Source organism: Anomalospiza imberbis, chromosome 3 (assembly GCF_031753505.1).
Source record: "Anomalospiza imberbis isolate Cuckoo-Finch-1a 21T00152 chromosome 3, ASM3175350v1, whole genome shotgun sequence".
Lineage (NCBI taxonomy): Eukaryota > Metazoa > Chordata > Aves > Passeriformes > Viduidae > Anomalospiza > Anomalospiza imberbis.
The window spans coordinates 100,283,748-100,298,765 of NC_089683.1; the positions used below are offsets into that span (position 1 = coordinate 100,283,748).

The 15,018-nt window shown below is 38.7% G+C and overlaps 1 protein-coding gene across 2 annotated transcripts in view; it reads right to left on the reverse strand.

Annotated features, from left to right (window-relative positions):
* Positions 1–15,018, reverse strand: part of CLIP4 (CAP-Gly domain containing linker protein family member 4) — a 28,104-nt gene that overhangs the window by 6,425 nt on the left and 6,661 nt on the right. For both annotated transcript variants that reach the window (XM_068186052.1, XM_068186051.1), the window contains exons 6-12: positions 12,966–13,084; positions 10,487–10,723; positions 7,026–7,161; positions 6,172–6,312; positions 3,482–3,565; positions 597–737; positions 58–186 (exon numbers count right to left, since the gene is read on the reverse strand). In XM_068186052.1, coding sequence (XP_068042153.1) covers positions 58–186; positions 597–737; positions 3,482–3,565; positions 6,172–6,312; positions 7,026–7,161; positions 10,487–10,723; positions 12,966–13,084 — 987 coding nt within the window. The remainder of the gene's footprint in view (positions 1–57; positions 187–596; positions 738–3,481; positions 3,566–6,171; positions 6,313–7,025; positions 7,162–10,486; positions 10,724–12,965; positions 13,085–15,018) is intronic.

The window sequence follows — 15,018 nt, forward strand, 5'->3', positions numbered from 1 at the left end:
CATTCAGTATGTCAAATCCATACTGATTTGACAACGTACACAGAGCACTGCACATACCTGGTGCAAATTTTGTTGTCCCACAAAATCTAACAGTGCCTGTTCTCTGTCCCACCACCAGTACTCTGTCTCCAACCTGGATTTCTCCATCAAGAGCATTTTTCCTTGTGGTTGGGGAACTATATAGCCCTGGTCAAGAGAAAAACAAGGTCTGAAATTAGTGAGATTAAATCTTTAAGAAAGTTTTCAATAGCAAGCCAACTGATTAGTGAACAAAGTATTTATCCCTAACACAGTGTACCTTCCACACATGGCAACACAAATTTTGCTTAGGCAAAAATTTGTTTTGTGCAGCACAAAAACTGGACTACAGCCTTTTCTCTGCTCTGAAAAGGTACAGTGACCAACTATAAAAACACTCTGCATGTTGAAAACATTACAAAAATCTCTCTAAAAGTTGCCAAACTTAGGTTTATGGTTAAACTACTTTACAAGTGTCTTTCTCGAACTATCTCAGATTCTGAAACAACACAAGTAGTTCTACAGAAGTACTTAACGCAGCAGTGAACTCCCCCCTGTGAAAATACACCAGACCATACCAGCACTAATCTTAGATGAGGCAGAAGACACTCTAGTCAGGGCCTTTTTACTGCTGCTCGTTGAGTTCCTCTTCTTGGAGTAATTCCACTTGCCTTCCAAGGAGGCAGTAGAAGAGGAAGAGCTGCTGTACCCGGGAAAACCTAAAGACATAAATGAAAGTTTTCCTTCAGGGATTCTAATTTGGAAAAGGACAAATTAAGCAGTAAGGAAAGCTTTTGCAATATGGAAGTTATCTGCTTTCCATGGACAGCAGAATACAAAGTAAAGAGCCAAAGTTAGAACTTGTTACGCAGCATTTGCACAAACACCTGTCAGGAATGACAGGGGTGCACACAACCCTGCCTTGGGAATATGGTGATAGCTGAGTGCTAGAAGAGGTCTCCAAAAGCCCATCTTTATTATTCTATGAAAGTTCATCTAAACAGTCCCAAGCATATTTATTAAAATACATGAACTTTAGTAATAAGAGATCATACCACCAGCCTTTCAGCATCCAGCCTACTAAAGATTTGATGAGAAGTGAAAGGAAGGTGATATTATGTGAGTGAATTATTGCCTGGATTGAAGCCTACTATATTCCATTACATACTGTATTAATATTAAAATCTGTACTATAAAACAAGAATGGGAAATAAATCAATTTTATTTCCATTTACAAACCCTAAAGTCTAAACTGTCCAATAAGACTTAATGTTCATCTTTCCTGCTTCCTTTTCAAGGCTCGTCATCTTCTCCCCTTTCTTAACCCCTTCTGCCCAAAATGAGGCAGGGTACAGCAAGATACATATATGCCTCAGCTTATCAATGTGAGAAATTAAGATAATATTGCTTATCAAACTTTCCAGACTTTTGAGAAGCTTAATCCATTAGTTTTGGCAAACACCTTAATATTGACACAGGGTTAGTTTGCTCAATGTAATTTAATTCTCCAATTTTACAAAACAGTAAAGAACTGAGGAAAGGCAAAGGTAGTGTGTCCAAACAAAAGCTGATGACAGAAATCTGAAGAGTCTGAGAGACTCACTGCAGTTAGGCTACAATAAAGAAAATGCAAATTACTGACTAAATAGTGACTAAACAGGCAAACTTCAGCTCCATGTCCAGGGTATAAACACATGTGCACATTTGCAAACACATGCTACATGTACTTATTTAAAAGCCAGTCCAGGGATGGATTCACTGGAGGTCAGACCACCATTTTTACAGGGATGCAACAAGAACTGCTCCAACTAAACCTGTCATCAAGATACTTCATTGTGTGGGAAATCACAGCATGGGAGAAGGAATAGCAGAAAGGACTTCAGCAGGCCACATAACTGATTCCTTTTCCTTCAGGTGAAACAATTATTTGTTACAACACTTCTGACAGGTGAGTATTTGGCCTGTTGTTAAAAACTTCCCATCAGGGAAATCTCAAGACTTCCTCGGTAGTGTATTTCACTACATAATCATCCCTAGGGTTACAGGGTTTTCCCCCTGCTAATGTAAAACCTCAATCACCACCAGTTTAGATCAAGGTTTCTTACTCCAACTACACATGAAGAGTGGCTTATACCATCCCTTGTATTATAAAGCTTCCAGTTTTACACCTTTCATCTTCCGTCTTTTTAATCACACAATCACAAATTTCAAGTCTTTACTCCTAAGCCATGTTTTATAAATCCAGCTGTTGTCTTTTCTGTATTCATAACTGTTCACTCACAGAAGCTATAAAAAGATGCTTTCCTTCACAGACCTGCTGGAGCAAGTCCAAAGGAGGAGATGAAGATGTTTAGAGGGGTGAAGCACCTCTTCTATTTGGAAAGGATGAGAGAGTTTGGGTTGGTCAGTCCCAGAGAAGTCTCATTGTGGCCTTGCAGTGACTAAGGGGGGCCCCCATGAAAGATGGATAGACTTTACACAAGTGGAAGCAGTGACAGGACAAGGGGTAGAGGCTTCAGACTGACAGAAAGAAGGCTTAGATCAGGTATTAGGAAGAAATTCTTTACTGTGAGGGTGGGAGACACTGGAACAGGTTACCCAGAGAAGTTGGGTGATGATCTTTAATGACCCTTGATGATCTTCAAGGTCCCTTCCAAGTCAAACTATTCTGTGATTTTGTGACTTTAAAAAGGCATATTCAAATTCACACTTCGGATTATTCCAAAGAAACACTGCTTTTACCAACACTTAAGAGTATGATTTTGTAGACAGAACCTCGAAGGAGACACAAATTTGAGGGTTTGTTCAAGACAGCTGAAAGCGAGGTCCCTTTGTGTTTCAAGTTCAGCAAAGCACTGCTGTGGTAGAAGTTGTTAACCAATTGTGAAACTAGGTAATTGCACAGAATGATTCACATGCAGAAGGCACTCTTTAGAAGCTAGTTTCATTTTTCATATTTGAAGCCTGTTCTTGTGAGTCTGCCATGACACAGCACCAAGACTGTTAAGCACTGTTAGATGGTAACACTTTATTACAGAAGCATGAACATACAGATAGAGGAGAGAAAAAAAATGCCAACAGAATATTAAAATCTAGGCAGCAACAATACAGGGCAAAAGGTCTCCCTCAAAAACCTCAGCTGGTAATTCTGCAGATCCTCTGCAAGGATCATTTACTAAGAGCCAGCTTTAAGGGCTTTTCCATGTCCCTGACCAAGTATTCAGACAGAAGTGGTTACCAAACCAACACAGAACACCAGCCAAATATCCACACAAATTACTTTGCTCCTAGAAAACTAAATACCTACAGCCTGCTTGAGACTTGAATTAAACAAGCATGGCAACTTTTTTTCTACAGTGTAGATACAGGGCTTTTACAGAGGTAGGGCAGCAATAATACTGCTTCTACCATACAAAGAATTTTTCTTAAGATGTTAAAAAAAATTTAAAAATTATTTCATTACCATCTTTTGCAGGTGCAGTTTTTCCCCTGTTGGCAGTCAGAAAGTTGTTTTCAGAAGCACTGTCCCTTTTTGCAATATTTAGGCCTACACAAAGAATATCTGCAATTAAATATACACATCCTAACAAGTAACAATAATTCTACAGAAAAGTCACATACAAAAACATTTTTTGCAGATTATGCAGATTACTGGATGCATGGAAAAATTGATAAAACTGTACAATTTCTTAGGACACTTGATAAATGGGTAAAACAAGAACTGCAGAATTCTTTTGATGGATAAGCAGAGATATTAAACCCCTTAACACATTAAACCAGTCCAAACTATCTTGCCAAACAATAAACAAATGGTCTATAAAATACTGATTTTTATATTGAAGGAGTTTTATTTAAATCTTTCAAGCATTCGTATCTATAACATTCACTTTAATAGTATTTAAGGTCTACTATTCACCAGTATTAATTTCATAATTTCTGCTTTAAAGATTACACATCAAGGTTTTGAGAGAGATTTGAGATCAAACCTTCATTTGACTACAAATAATGATGTAAGCATGCCAGTATGATTTTGAAGAGCCTAACTCTCAGAGCAGCAATGTTGTGATATGTGTAGGAACTCATACTCTCACCTAGGTTATAATTTGCAAATAGTCATTTTGCATTTCTGACAGTTTCCTACTCTAACTCAATGAAGAACAAGCTTATCTATGATTTATCCCCTCCTGTCATGAAAGAAAAATCACATCTGTTTTATTTAACTAAATCTCTCAGCTTAATTCAGCCACAGGGACTGAACTATTTTATTAATGTAGTGTATTTCCCAAACTTTTATGGCTATTAAGGCATGAGATCAAAACCCTAGTGTTTTGTGACTGATAACACGTTTCTTAATTTTATCTCAGTAATCATTTTCCTAGAAACTTGAAAAAGATCTTTTCTCATCAATGTGATGGATTATTCAAATCCAGTAGAACCAAATAAAATCTCAAAACCCCTATACAATATTTTATTTTACTTTGCAGCTTATAACTTTCTCTACAAAAAAATATTAATTTTTTTGAATCATTATAAACCAATGTAATCCAGGGAGGAAGTTTAAAGGAAAGAAATGTGACCTGGTGATGCACATAAACACTGCAAACCCAAGTTCTGCCTCTGCAGCTTTGTCCTTGCACCACTCCTGCCAAGCCAATCACATTAATCCCAATGGAATTGGGATTCCAGGCATATTAATCCCAATGGAATTCTGTGCAAGGACTCCCTGCGCACAGCAGCTTCCAGACACTCACATCCAGTGGATGTAAGCTCTCTTGGGTAGATGATGCTTAACTCACCCTGATTTCTAGCTTAAAGCAAGGTATCAAATGTTTAACTTTTACAAACACACAGCCGCACCTTTGGGACAGACAAGGTGGGTTATGACTGAACTAGGTCAGTGACAAAGGAAAAGTGTCTCCCATTATAGTTTAATGGGTTACAAATAGTTCACAAAAAAGTTAATCAAACACTGGAAAATAATTAACAGAAGTCAGCTTGGATCAGCTCCTGAGCAATACTCCCAACAAACTGCTTATCCCAAGCAGATTTTTATGCAAGAAACCCATTTATAAATGGCTTGAATCTTGTGCTAATTGTAAATACAGATGATCACTCCCCCGTCAACCTATGCAGAGAAAAGTTACGTAAATCATCCAAAAAGCTGTCAAAATGCATCTTTTCCTGGCACCAGCCTGCTGCATTGTTTCTATACCCTGAATATTACAGGGAAAGTGTGCAATGTTTTAGGGTGCTTGGGTAAATTCAATGAGAATGTGTGGTATCTTCCATCCCTTAAGTTGTGCTGCCTTAGTGTGAGTCACCTAAACAGGGCTCAAAAGGCAGAAGAAATGCCAATGAAGTATTTACTGACATTATTACACAGGCAGCCAAACACGGGGGGCCAGATTATGCATGGCCAGCAGTGCACACAGCAGGAAAAAAGAGCCTGTTCAGGTTGGAACCTGAACAGTCAGAAAACATGGATCATTCACTCCACAGGGAGGGAACTTACCCAGAAGGATTAAGTAATTTGAGCAAATTACTAAGAAAGTAAACCAGAGCCAGAGACTGAGCCCATGACTCCAGTCAGTAGACTGAGGCCTTATTACAAGGACAACCTCTCTCTTCTAATTTGGCACCGGTTTTACTCAGAAATTTAATTAGGAGATAAAATACAATTAGTTAAATAGTTTTTTTATCATGTTGCCAGAAAATAAATCTCTTCAATTTCCAGGCATAAAGGTGTATAGATTATTTACTAGATTTTCATTCCTTGCAAATTCTCCAGGAATATCTTACTAAATAGAAGCTCATTAAGTTGAGACACTTAAGTGGTATCACAGCCAATTAGAAATTACTTTAATGGCTCAAGAATAAATGTTGTGGTGAAGGGTTTTCTATACAGAGCATGTAAAGAATAGAAACTGTCAACAGTACATTCGATCACTGTAATCACAGCTCCACACAACGTCCTTCCAGTACCACTCCACAGGCCAGTGAACTTCCAACAGGACAACGTGGAGTTAATGAATACCTTATCACCTCATCCCAGGCTATGAACTAACGCCAAACAAGAATTTTAACACCAAGATTTACTAATTCTTGAAAATTAGTATGTCACCATCCTGTGTCAACATGCAAGAAAACACTCACCAGAATTCACTTTGGAAGTTATGTGTGTCACATCTACTTTCTTGGATTTGACCAAAGGCGAAGACCGCACAGAAGAGCTTCGTACAGAGCTTTTTTTGTGATCAGAAGCCTTGCTTATTTTGGAAAGGGGTGCAAAGATACCTGGAGAGAAAATTGTATGTGCCAACAAAGAACCATGGGTAACGGAAAAGTAATAAAACTTTGCAGCTACTCTCTCTCACATCAATTAATTCAGGGGTTTCTTTTAAACACCATCATAACTTGCTACGCTGACAAAGCACTTGCAGGGTAGGAAGGACAAGCTCAAGAGAACAGTGAAACCGAAATCTTTATCAAGCAACTTGAACAGAGTAAGTTGGAAACAGTCAGACTATCAATTAGAATCTCCTTTTAGTCCTAACAGTTTGTAGCAGTCCTCCACTGCTACAAACCACAATACCTTTGTGTGCCCTGTGTGGCCATGGCACCTCAATTAAAATACCTCAAGCTCAAAGTCAGAAAACAACTACAAGCAGGAATGTCTTACCAAGACAAAGCAGGTAAAGAAACATGATTATTATTATTACAGTACAAACTAGTAGTTTCAACAATGTATCAATAAAAAACCAGGAAATCTCACAGTTTCAAGGAAATAACCAGAATTTGTGACTGATTGGTTGTTTCAGTCGTTTTGCAAATAGTTGCAGCCAAAATTTTAGGACCAGCTAACGAACCAATAAATCAAACAAAGCACTACAAAGAAAAGCAACACAACCTGCTACCTGTTTTTATCCTCCCAAACAGTTCATACCTCCCAGTACACTTTAAAATTTGGAGGTTTAAAATTTGAAGAAAAAAGAAAACAAAGGCTATACCACGTTTTGGTGCACACTTGAAGTACTGGACTTTTCCAACACTTCCATTGTTCTTCCCTTCTGGTTCATCCAGCTCTACACCAGCCCACTGGCCGCTGGCAAATTCCGTTGTGCCACAAAATCTTAAGGTACCAACCTAAGAGAAAAAACATCAACACAGAATGGGTTTGTTAAACAAGTATTGTTCATGAGAAAACAGTATTGGCTATGGAAGAGACAGCAAATCATCTCCAAGCTTTTCATCACAAAAATGCAAACATCATTTCCCTCACTTACATTCCTACCTTTCAACACCACTCAAAACATTTTCCAAAAGTTATTCCTCCTGTGTATTCTTATTCCTCCTGTGTATATTTTGCATTAAACAGCAGCCATGGTTAAGGACAGATGTCACAACAGACAAGAATTAGACAGTAAGAACCACTGCAAACACAGCTCAAGGTCAGCAAGGTACAGGAGCACATGCCCAGTGAGAGGTTTTACTTGCACTGTTTATACAAGAATAATTCCAGAATCTGGGCTAGGTATCTTCCTCAACTGGAGGTTCCATAGAAATATTAGACAAATCTGTGTGTGCATAAATACACACATACAAGTATATGTGTGTGTGTGTATATATATATATATATATATATATATATATATATATATATATATATATATATATATATAGCAGGGGTTCAAGGGTAAACTTCAGAGCATAATTAATTTTTTCTTTGGAAAAGATTCATAAGTCTTCTATTCTCTCCTTATGATTAAACAAAATTTTAAAAGCCAGCAAATGTTTTAAACATTTAAAATGTTTTAAACATTTGCTGTTTCTTCAATAAATACTATAAACTCTGAACAGATAAGCATGTGAAGAATATCAAGACAGACCAGTCTTGCTGGTAGACCTCATTCTTCACAAACATACATCATAAGCTCACACACTTCAAGCAAACAGGGGAGGAATAACTACATGAGATGCATTTAACATTGATTTAAATTAGTTTTTATGTTTGATTTTTAAATTAGTTTTAGTAATAAAAATCTTTGATCTTTCAGTTGCTCAGTTTTCCTCATCTCATGTGACCTTAATATGAGCTCACTTTACACTATGACTCACTCCACTGTTTAATCCAACCCTCAGAGAGTAAACAGATAGAAACCTTTTTTTTTTCTTTACTATAAAACCTTCCAGGCACTCTTTGCTAATGTCTGTAAAGAAATAAGCACGACCCAGAGCCTCTTCTCTCGTGCTGAACATCTCTTTGAACTTGATTGTGATAGGCAGGTATGTTACACTAATCTAGACTGAGGCCTTTCAGCCATCGACACAGGGATCAAATTCAGCCAGGGGAAGTTCGGCCAAGCAGCCCCACAGATTCCTACAGTTCCTCCACTTACTTTCCAGGCACCAGCCAAAGGGCATTTACTGAGCAGAGAGGAGAACAGCCAGTATCTTAAAGCAGAGGTGGGAGATGGCAAAACTGCAGCTCCAATTTTGCCCAAGAACCCCTGCAAGCAAGGAGCAGGGGATCTCTCTCGCATGAGACAGAGCAGGAGCACTTTTCTCCCAGCTGCTGGCCTCCCTGCACTCCCATTTCATCAGATGTGATCCAAATGGACACTCAATCTAGCAGAGCAGGAGCTGGTGGAGCTGTGCAGCCCCAAATCATGTACACATGAACACCTGCTTACACAGCTTCCTACCCTGCAAGACAACCGGAATGACAGGCGCAGTAGGAGACAAAAGAGGAATCTATTCTCCCTCTGGCATCTACTGTGCTTGGCTTTCAAGCCTCATTAAAGCTGACATATTTGGAGACTGCAGAAGCAGGAAAGACAACAGGAAACTGTAAATATAGCCCCAAAAAATGCTGCTGTTTCAAGTGCCCTCATCCCAGCTTCCATATTGCAGACTGAGAACTGATCCAGGAGAAGGTTAAAAACGGGGCACCATTTCCCTCATCCTGTTTTCACTTTTGCTCCACCCTGTAGAAATTTAGGAGTATCAAGGGGGAGGGGAAGGCAGGGCTGAGAACAACTTCTCCATTCAGGCAAATGGAGAAAAGGGGTGGGAAGTAATGTGGGGGTACTGCACAACAACTCCTCACACACAGAGGAAGGAAGGGAGGAAAGCTGCTGTGGAAATGGAAGCTCAAAAAGCACAATCACATTCCTTCTTCCCACCTGCTCTAGAACAAATTTGTCTCCCCTAAAGTAAAGCAAGCTAGCTGCAAAGCCTTTGGCAGCACAAAAACAGTTTCTAACAACTCCTTAAAAAACATTGCAACTGCATAATCAATTAGAAGAATAAAAGTAATCAAACCCAAGCAGCTCTATCCATGCACAGTGAGCACATTACAGCACAAACTGTTCTGTGGGCCTTACTTAAAGGAAAGATACACAAGAGCACCAATTTAATCACTTTCTTGCTCTAAAGCCTCCATTAACTTGCACTTAAATTATCTCCCCTTGCTGCCACTGTGATTTCTGATAAAGAAACTTCTGTCTTTAAAGAATAAGTGGCTTTCTGTACATACTTCAGTTAAAATACCTTCTGCATAGGTAGTGATTCCTTTGCTTTCCCTGACCCAATTTCAAGAATACACCAAATTAAAATACACAATGGGAGCTGCTTCACACTCTTGCTGGAGATCACTTTAGAATCTTTCTGTTGTGACAGTTAGAAATCTGAAGTTATATTAGGAAAGCTATTAAAGTGAAAGTTATTAAAATATAAAATTTTGCTCACAAATGTTTTCAGTATTTACCAGGACAAAAGTACTTCTCTAAAGGAGTTCCAGCACTTAGATCCCTTGCTATCAGAGCAAATAAAAAGTCTGAATACTGAATGCAATATTAATATTACAGTTTTCAAATATATTTTTAGGAAGGTGGCTGTCGTGGTAGCTTCTAAAAAGCTATTCACATTTGAGCTGGACCTCTTTTAGCTACATCCTTCTACTTCCACAGAACCATGTAACAACCCTATTGGCACAGCACTGCTTCAAAGATTTTAGCTGCATTGCACCAGTGAAATTGGGTTACTATAGGCTAAGCAGAACTGAAGGGTTTTTTCCTTTACTTCTGGAAACTATCAGGAGTACTTCACAAATGCACACTCCTAACAAAGCTGGGCAACTCAAAGTAATTTGGGAATTTTACCATCACTTTGATGTGACTCCAAAAAACATTAATAAAAGCTGAGCCATGCTGATGTACTATAGGAGACTGTCAAAAATCATTTAAAGACACAAAATGCAGCCTATGCCTGTCAAAAGTGCTTTTCATAATAATGACTTTATCACACAACTCTTCAGCTTATTACTTTCCGTAACCAGCTCCTTGCTGCCATCCAGAGATCCCACCTTCCAAAAAGCATTTCAGACCCTCAAATTGAGGTATGTCTCCAAAGTGGTAAAGAAATGGACTCTCCAGGAATTATGAGAGTATTGCCAGGGTGGTGGCCATACCTTCTGTCCTGCAATAACAACACGATCTCCCAGCTTCAAGCCAAGTGATAAAAGCATGGCCCTGCCTGTGACATGGTCGTAGGTTGGAATCATGGCTTTGGAGATGTCACACGACAGAGGCACTGCATCCAGCAGGATCTGCTTGATTTCCTTTGCACTGGCTGCTGCATCTGCCATTTCCAGTGGCATATCTACTGGATCAGGAACCACATCTGCTGGAATCTGCCCTTTGTCATTCTGTAGAAACATAACATAGCACAGGATTTAATGCTGTTACAAGATAAATCTGATCAGGTGAAACCACAGTGTTTTATTAAGTGTTTAATCCTCTTTATTAGATATTTTTCCTAGAATATAAACAACTAAGAAAAAAATCCACATTTTCAAATAAGGATGCCAAAACATCCTTAGATAGATCAGCTAGCATGTACAGCATGTCATTTTTGAAACTGACAAGTAACCCACATTTTCAAATTTAAGAACATTATTAGGACTCAGAAACCTGAAACAAGACACTTGTGTGTATCTGTGTATCTGAACACAGAGTCAGGAAAGCAAGGCAGACTTCTGGTCTGTAATGCCAATACCAAAATGCCAACTCCTCCCAAAGAATCTATCTTTATCCAGCATATAGCTTGCTCCTTGGTGAGGCTTATTTCAAATATAAGAGGGAATTTTAAAGTATGTTGCAAGTATAGAATATGCAAATGTAATGGCTCACATGAGTACCTCAATAAATCTGTTCAGGTTTATCTAGACACAGACTATCCTATGAGAGATAGATTAAGGACTGAGTCCTTTCCAAACACGTCCCACTCCCAGAGAGCCATGACTGTGATTCCCTGCATGTCCTATGTGACAGGATAAATTGTTGGAGCACCAGCTCCCCTGGAGTTAACCTCAACTCCAGGCCAGCTGCCCAGACAGCAGGCACTGTCAGGCTGCTCCAGGGACAGTTCTACCTATACTCTTTAGCAAAGCCATTGGTGTGGAGCTTTGGCTGTCTGCCTATTTTCACAATCTTTGCAGCAAAATAATCTTCTCAGACTTCGAAATTTGTCTCAGCTGAGCCCCTGGACTCAGACATTACCAGAAGGAATGATGCAGAGTAAGACTGTATTTGTTTTGGTCCCTTCAAAACAGACTACAAGTTCAATGTTTCCTGAGCCCCCCCTCAATCCATCTCAAAGCTAGAAAAGTATAATCCTTACTCAGAATTTAAACTGCTGTTCCCAAATAATCCAATTCTACACACTGTTTCTAGTCAAAACTTTATTGCAGGTTTGAGCAATTCAACACCCACCATTCTTTAAAAATCTCCAATCACACTACCTTAAAAAAGTAAAAATCACACTACCTTAAAAACAGGAAATAGCTGGATTAAAGTTGAGTGGGGAGTTTGAGTTTATAGTCATGACATTAGAGATTATTTTAGTCACATCAGTCCCACAATTCAGCCCAGCAGGTGCCCTGCAAACCTCTGTGCCAACACAAAGCAGGGGCAGAGCAGTGGCAAGAAGGCGAAGTGGAAGCTCAGGATTTCCCTTCTCAAGGGCACAGCCACCTCTGCCAGCTCAGAATGCTTGTGCAACTACAAAGCAGCATTCCCTGTGACAACAGACTCCTAAACATAACAGCTGCCAGAGAACTGGAGACACATTCATGCACACTGAATAAAGAGACAAAGAGAAACCCACCATTTTTCAAGAGATCTAGACTGAATATCTCAAAGAACTGTATGGACAGTAATGTTCCAGAAGATTTCACAGTAACAGTGCCACATGAAATAATTACTTTTGAGTACCCTTAAAACAACTATGATTTCTCATTTAAAATAACCCCCTTCATTTGAAAATGGAAAACTGAGATACTGGTTTTGCTAAAATAAGAAAACCTTCCGAGCTCTCCTCCCAAAAAACATAAAAAACAACAAAACCCCAAATACCCAAATCAAACACAAAACTCCATCAAAACCCATGACTATGGCTAGACACATATTAGCAATACTTTGCACTATAACCTGTGCTTATTACTAGGTTACTAAGGAGAGCAGGTGATGTTTATTCGTTCTCGGTTACTCATGCTCACACCAGGCTCACTGCTAAGCACAACACTGCATTTCTGGAGGGCAAAGATTGCACTCCTCCATTTCTGAAAAGATCCCCCACTGCCATGGGGACTCAGCTGTTGCAAGACACCCATGAGTATTAACAAACGAAAGCTCAAACAACAAACAGAAAAACCTCTTGAAAATTATTTGAACTAATGAACTAGACCATGACACAAAAATTCAAACTTCAACACACACACAAGTAGGACAAAGCATACAAAATCATCCACTATGAGTTGCAAATATCTTTTTCTGAGGCATTCTCACTCCATGTAGCACACTTTTAGCTAGTCAAAATCCTGGACAGACTGTTCAGTTTTTCCAGGTACCTTTTTCACCTTCTGGTGAATCTACAACCTAGCTCCTTACCCTAAAGGCAGGATTTGCTCCATGTTCCAGTAAACACTTGACAGCTCCTGTGCATAGGTTAAATGCAGCAATATGCAAAGCTGTTCCAAAATCAAAATCACTACAGGTGGCATCCACATCTGCAATTAAACATCACATGTGAGGTATGCAAGTCTGTTACATGAACATTGCCCCCTACAGATTCCTTGACAGGACATTCATTTTTACAGTTTATGTTATCATTTACACAGACACACCATTATTTATGTACCAAATGCATATAAGAAGTAATTCTACATAGAATATCAACCTTATTTGCAGCTATTTATTCATTCCACAATCCAACCTGGAAGATGAGCATGTACTTTCACTCATTTTTTAATAGTGATGGCTTAACTGTAAAATTGCTGCTACTCAGGGTGCCCAATCTACTGTGCCAAGATTAACAAGTGAGTAACTTCAGGTTTGCAACTAAAATAATTTTTTAATGTTTCAGAAACATTTCTATTGTATTGCTTCTGGGTGTCAAACATTAAAATGAGATGCATCTTCAACTAGTTGTTTTCCTTTGTGAGCAGGCAGTAGGGCAAGGGAAAACTGATTACACATCTGCTTTACACTGATTTAATTACTAATGGCCAAGAATGAAGTAAGAGCTGGTGACTGTTATAATTTCTTTGTTTTCAAAGAATTGCACTCTGAAGGGTCTCGCACTGATAGTTTGGAAAATAGAGCACTGCATCTGACTGGAAGTGATTTAGCACAATGAATATTTCTATCAGTTGCTCCCAATAGATCTTTCTGCTATGAAGTTATTACTGTTCTGGAAGATTTGAGTTGAAATGTCTGTTTGGTCTGAGGCTCCTCTCTTAAATTACACAAGAGAGATGTCATTTTGAGTCAGTTAGGTACAGGACTGTTAATTAAAAATGCCAGCTGATTTAATACACAAGCCAAAAGACCACAAGTATTAACAATCCTGTTCCAATTTGGAATACCAGTGAGGAACACAAAACTTTCCACCTCAGGGCTGAAGAGTCTCCTCATATTTTCCAGTATCAGTCTCCGTCCCAAGAAACACTAGCCCTTCTCACAATGCCATAAACAAAGTACATCCCAACTGCATCAACATCCTTATACAGTTACACTAAATAAACAAAACATCAACAATATAGAAAATACATAGTTATATGTTAAGTTCATACATACTAATAAAATTGACTCAATTGATAAAGATCAAAGGTAACAAATTTGCAATCAGAATTTAACAGTTTTGCAATTGCACTGATTGAACACAAACATGAAAAAAGACTGCATTAACATGCCTCAGTCATAATGAGAGCTACACATGCAGATGCACCCTTTATGTAGCAAAGGTCAGAAGACATCACCAGTTTAAAAACAGCGAGAAGCTGAGGAGCTGTATACAGCCATTGAAACTTCCACAGAACACAGCCAAACATCTTCTGCATACGCAGGAACCAATTTGCAGAAATACTGGTCAGTAACATCAGCTACTGAGCCATCAAGCTGCAAGTATTCCTATTTTGAAAAACAACTGATGTGTGGCTTTGTTTTTTGAGTTAGACTGTGTGACTTCCTCAGACTTGCAAGCTTTATGCTTAGATTTTCTGAACAGTTCTCTTACAGCTTCGATCTAAGTGGGCATAGTAGAGGTGACAGAAAGAAAAACGAGTATCAAATGTTACCTGCTAACTACCCCCGAACTACCTAGGGGAAAATAATATACAATTTTTGTATTTAAAACCTCTAAAAATCCAAGATCAATCTAGCTCTCTCCTGTAACAACTGAGGAGTAAATCTGTATGAGGAATTTAACTACAACATGTCATAAAGAAATACAGTTTAGCAGTAAATCAAAAGGAAACACTGTGCTTCACAATGGGTGTCTCAGAGTCAGCACACCACTGTCTTGAAAAGTCACTTATATATTAACAACCATTTCTTCTCCAGTTCAGTATGGATCCATCCAAGGCATGTTCAACCTTCTGTGTATTTTCTTCCTTCTCTGCAAACCACCTGATGAAGTATGGAGCTAAAATTATTCTATTAA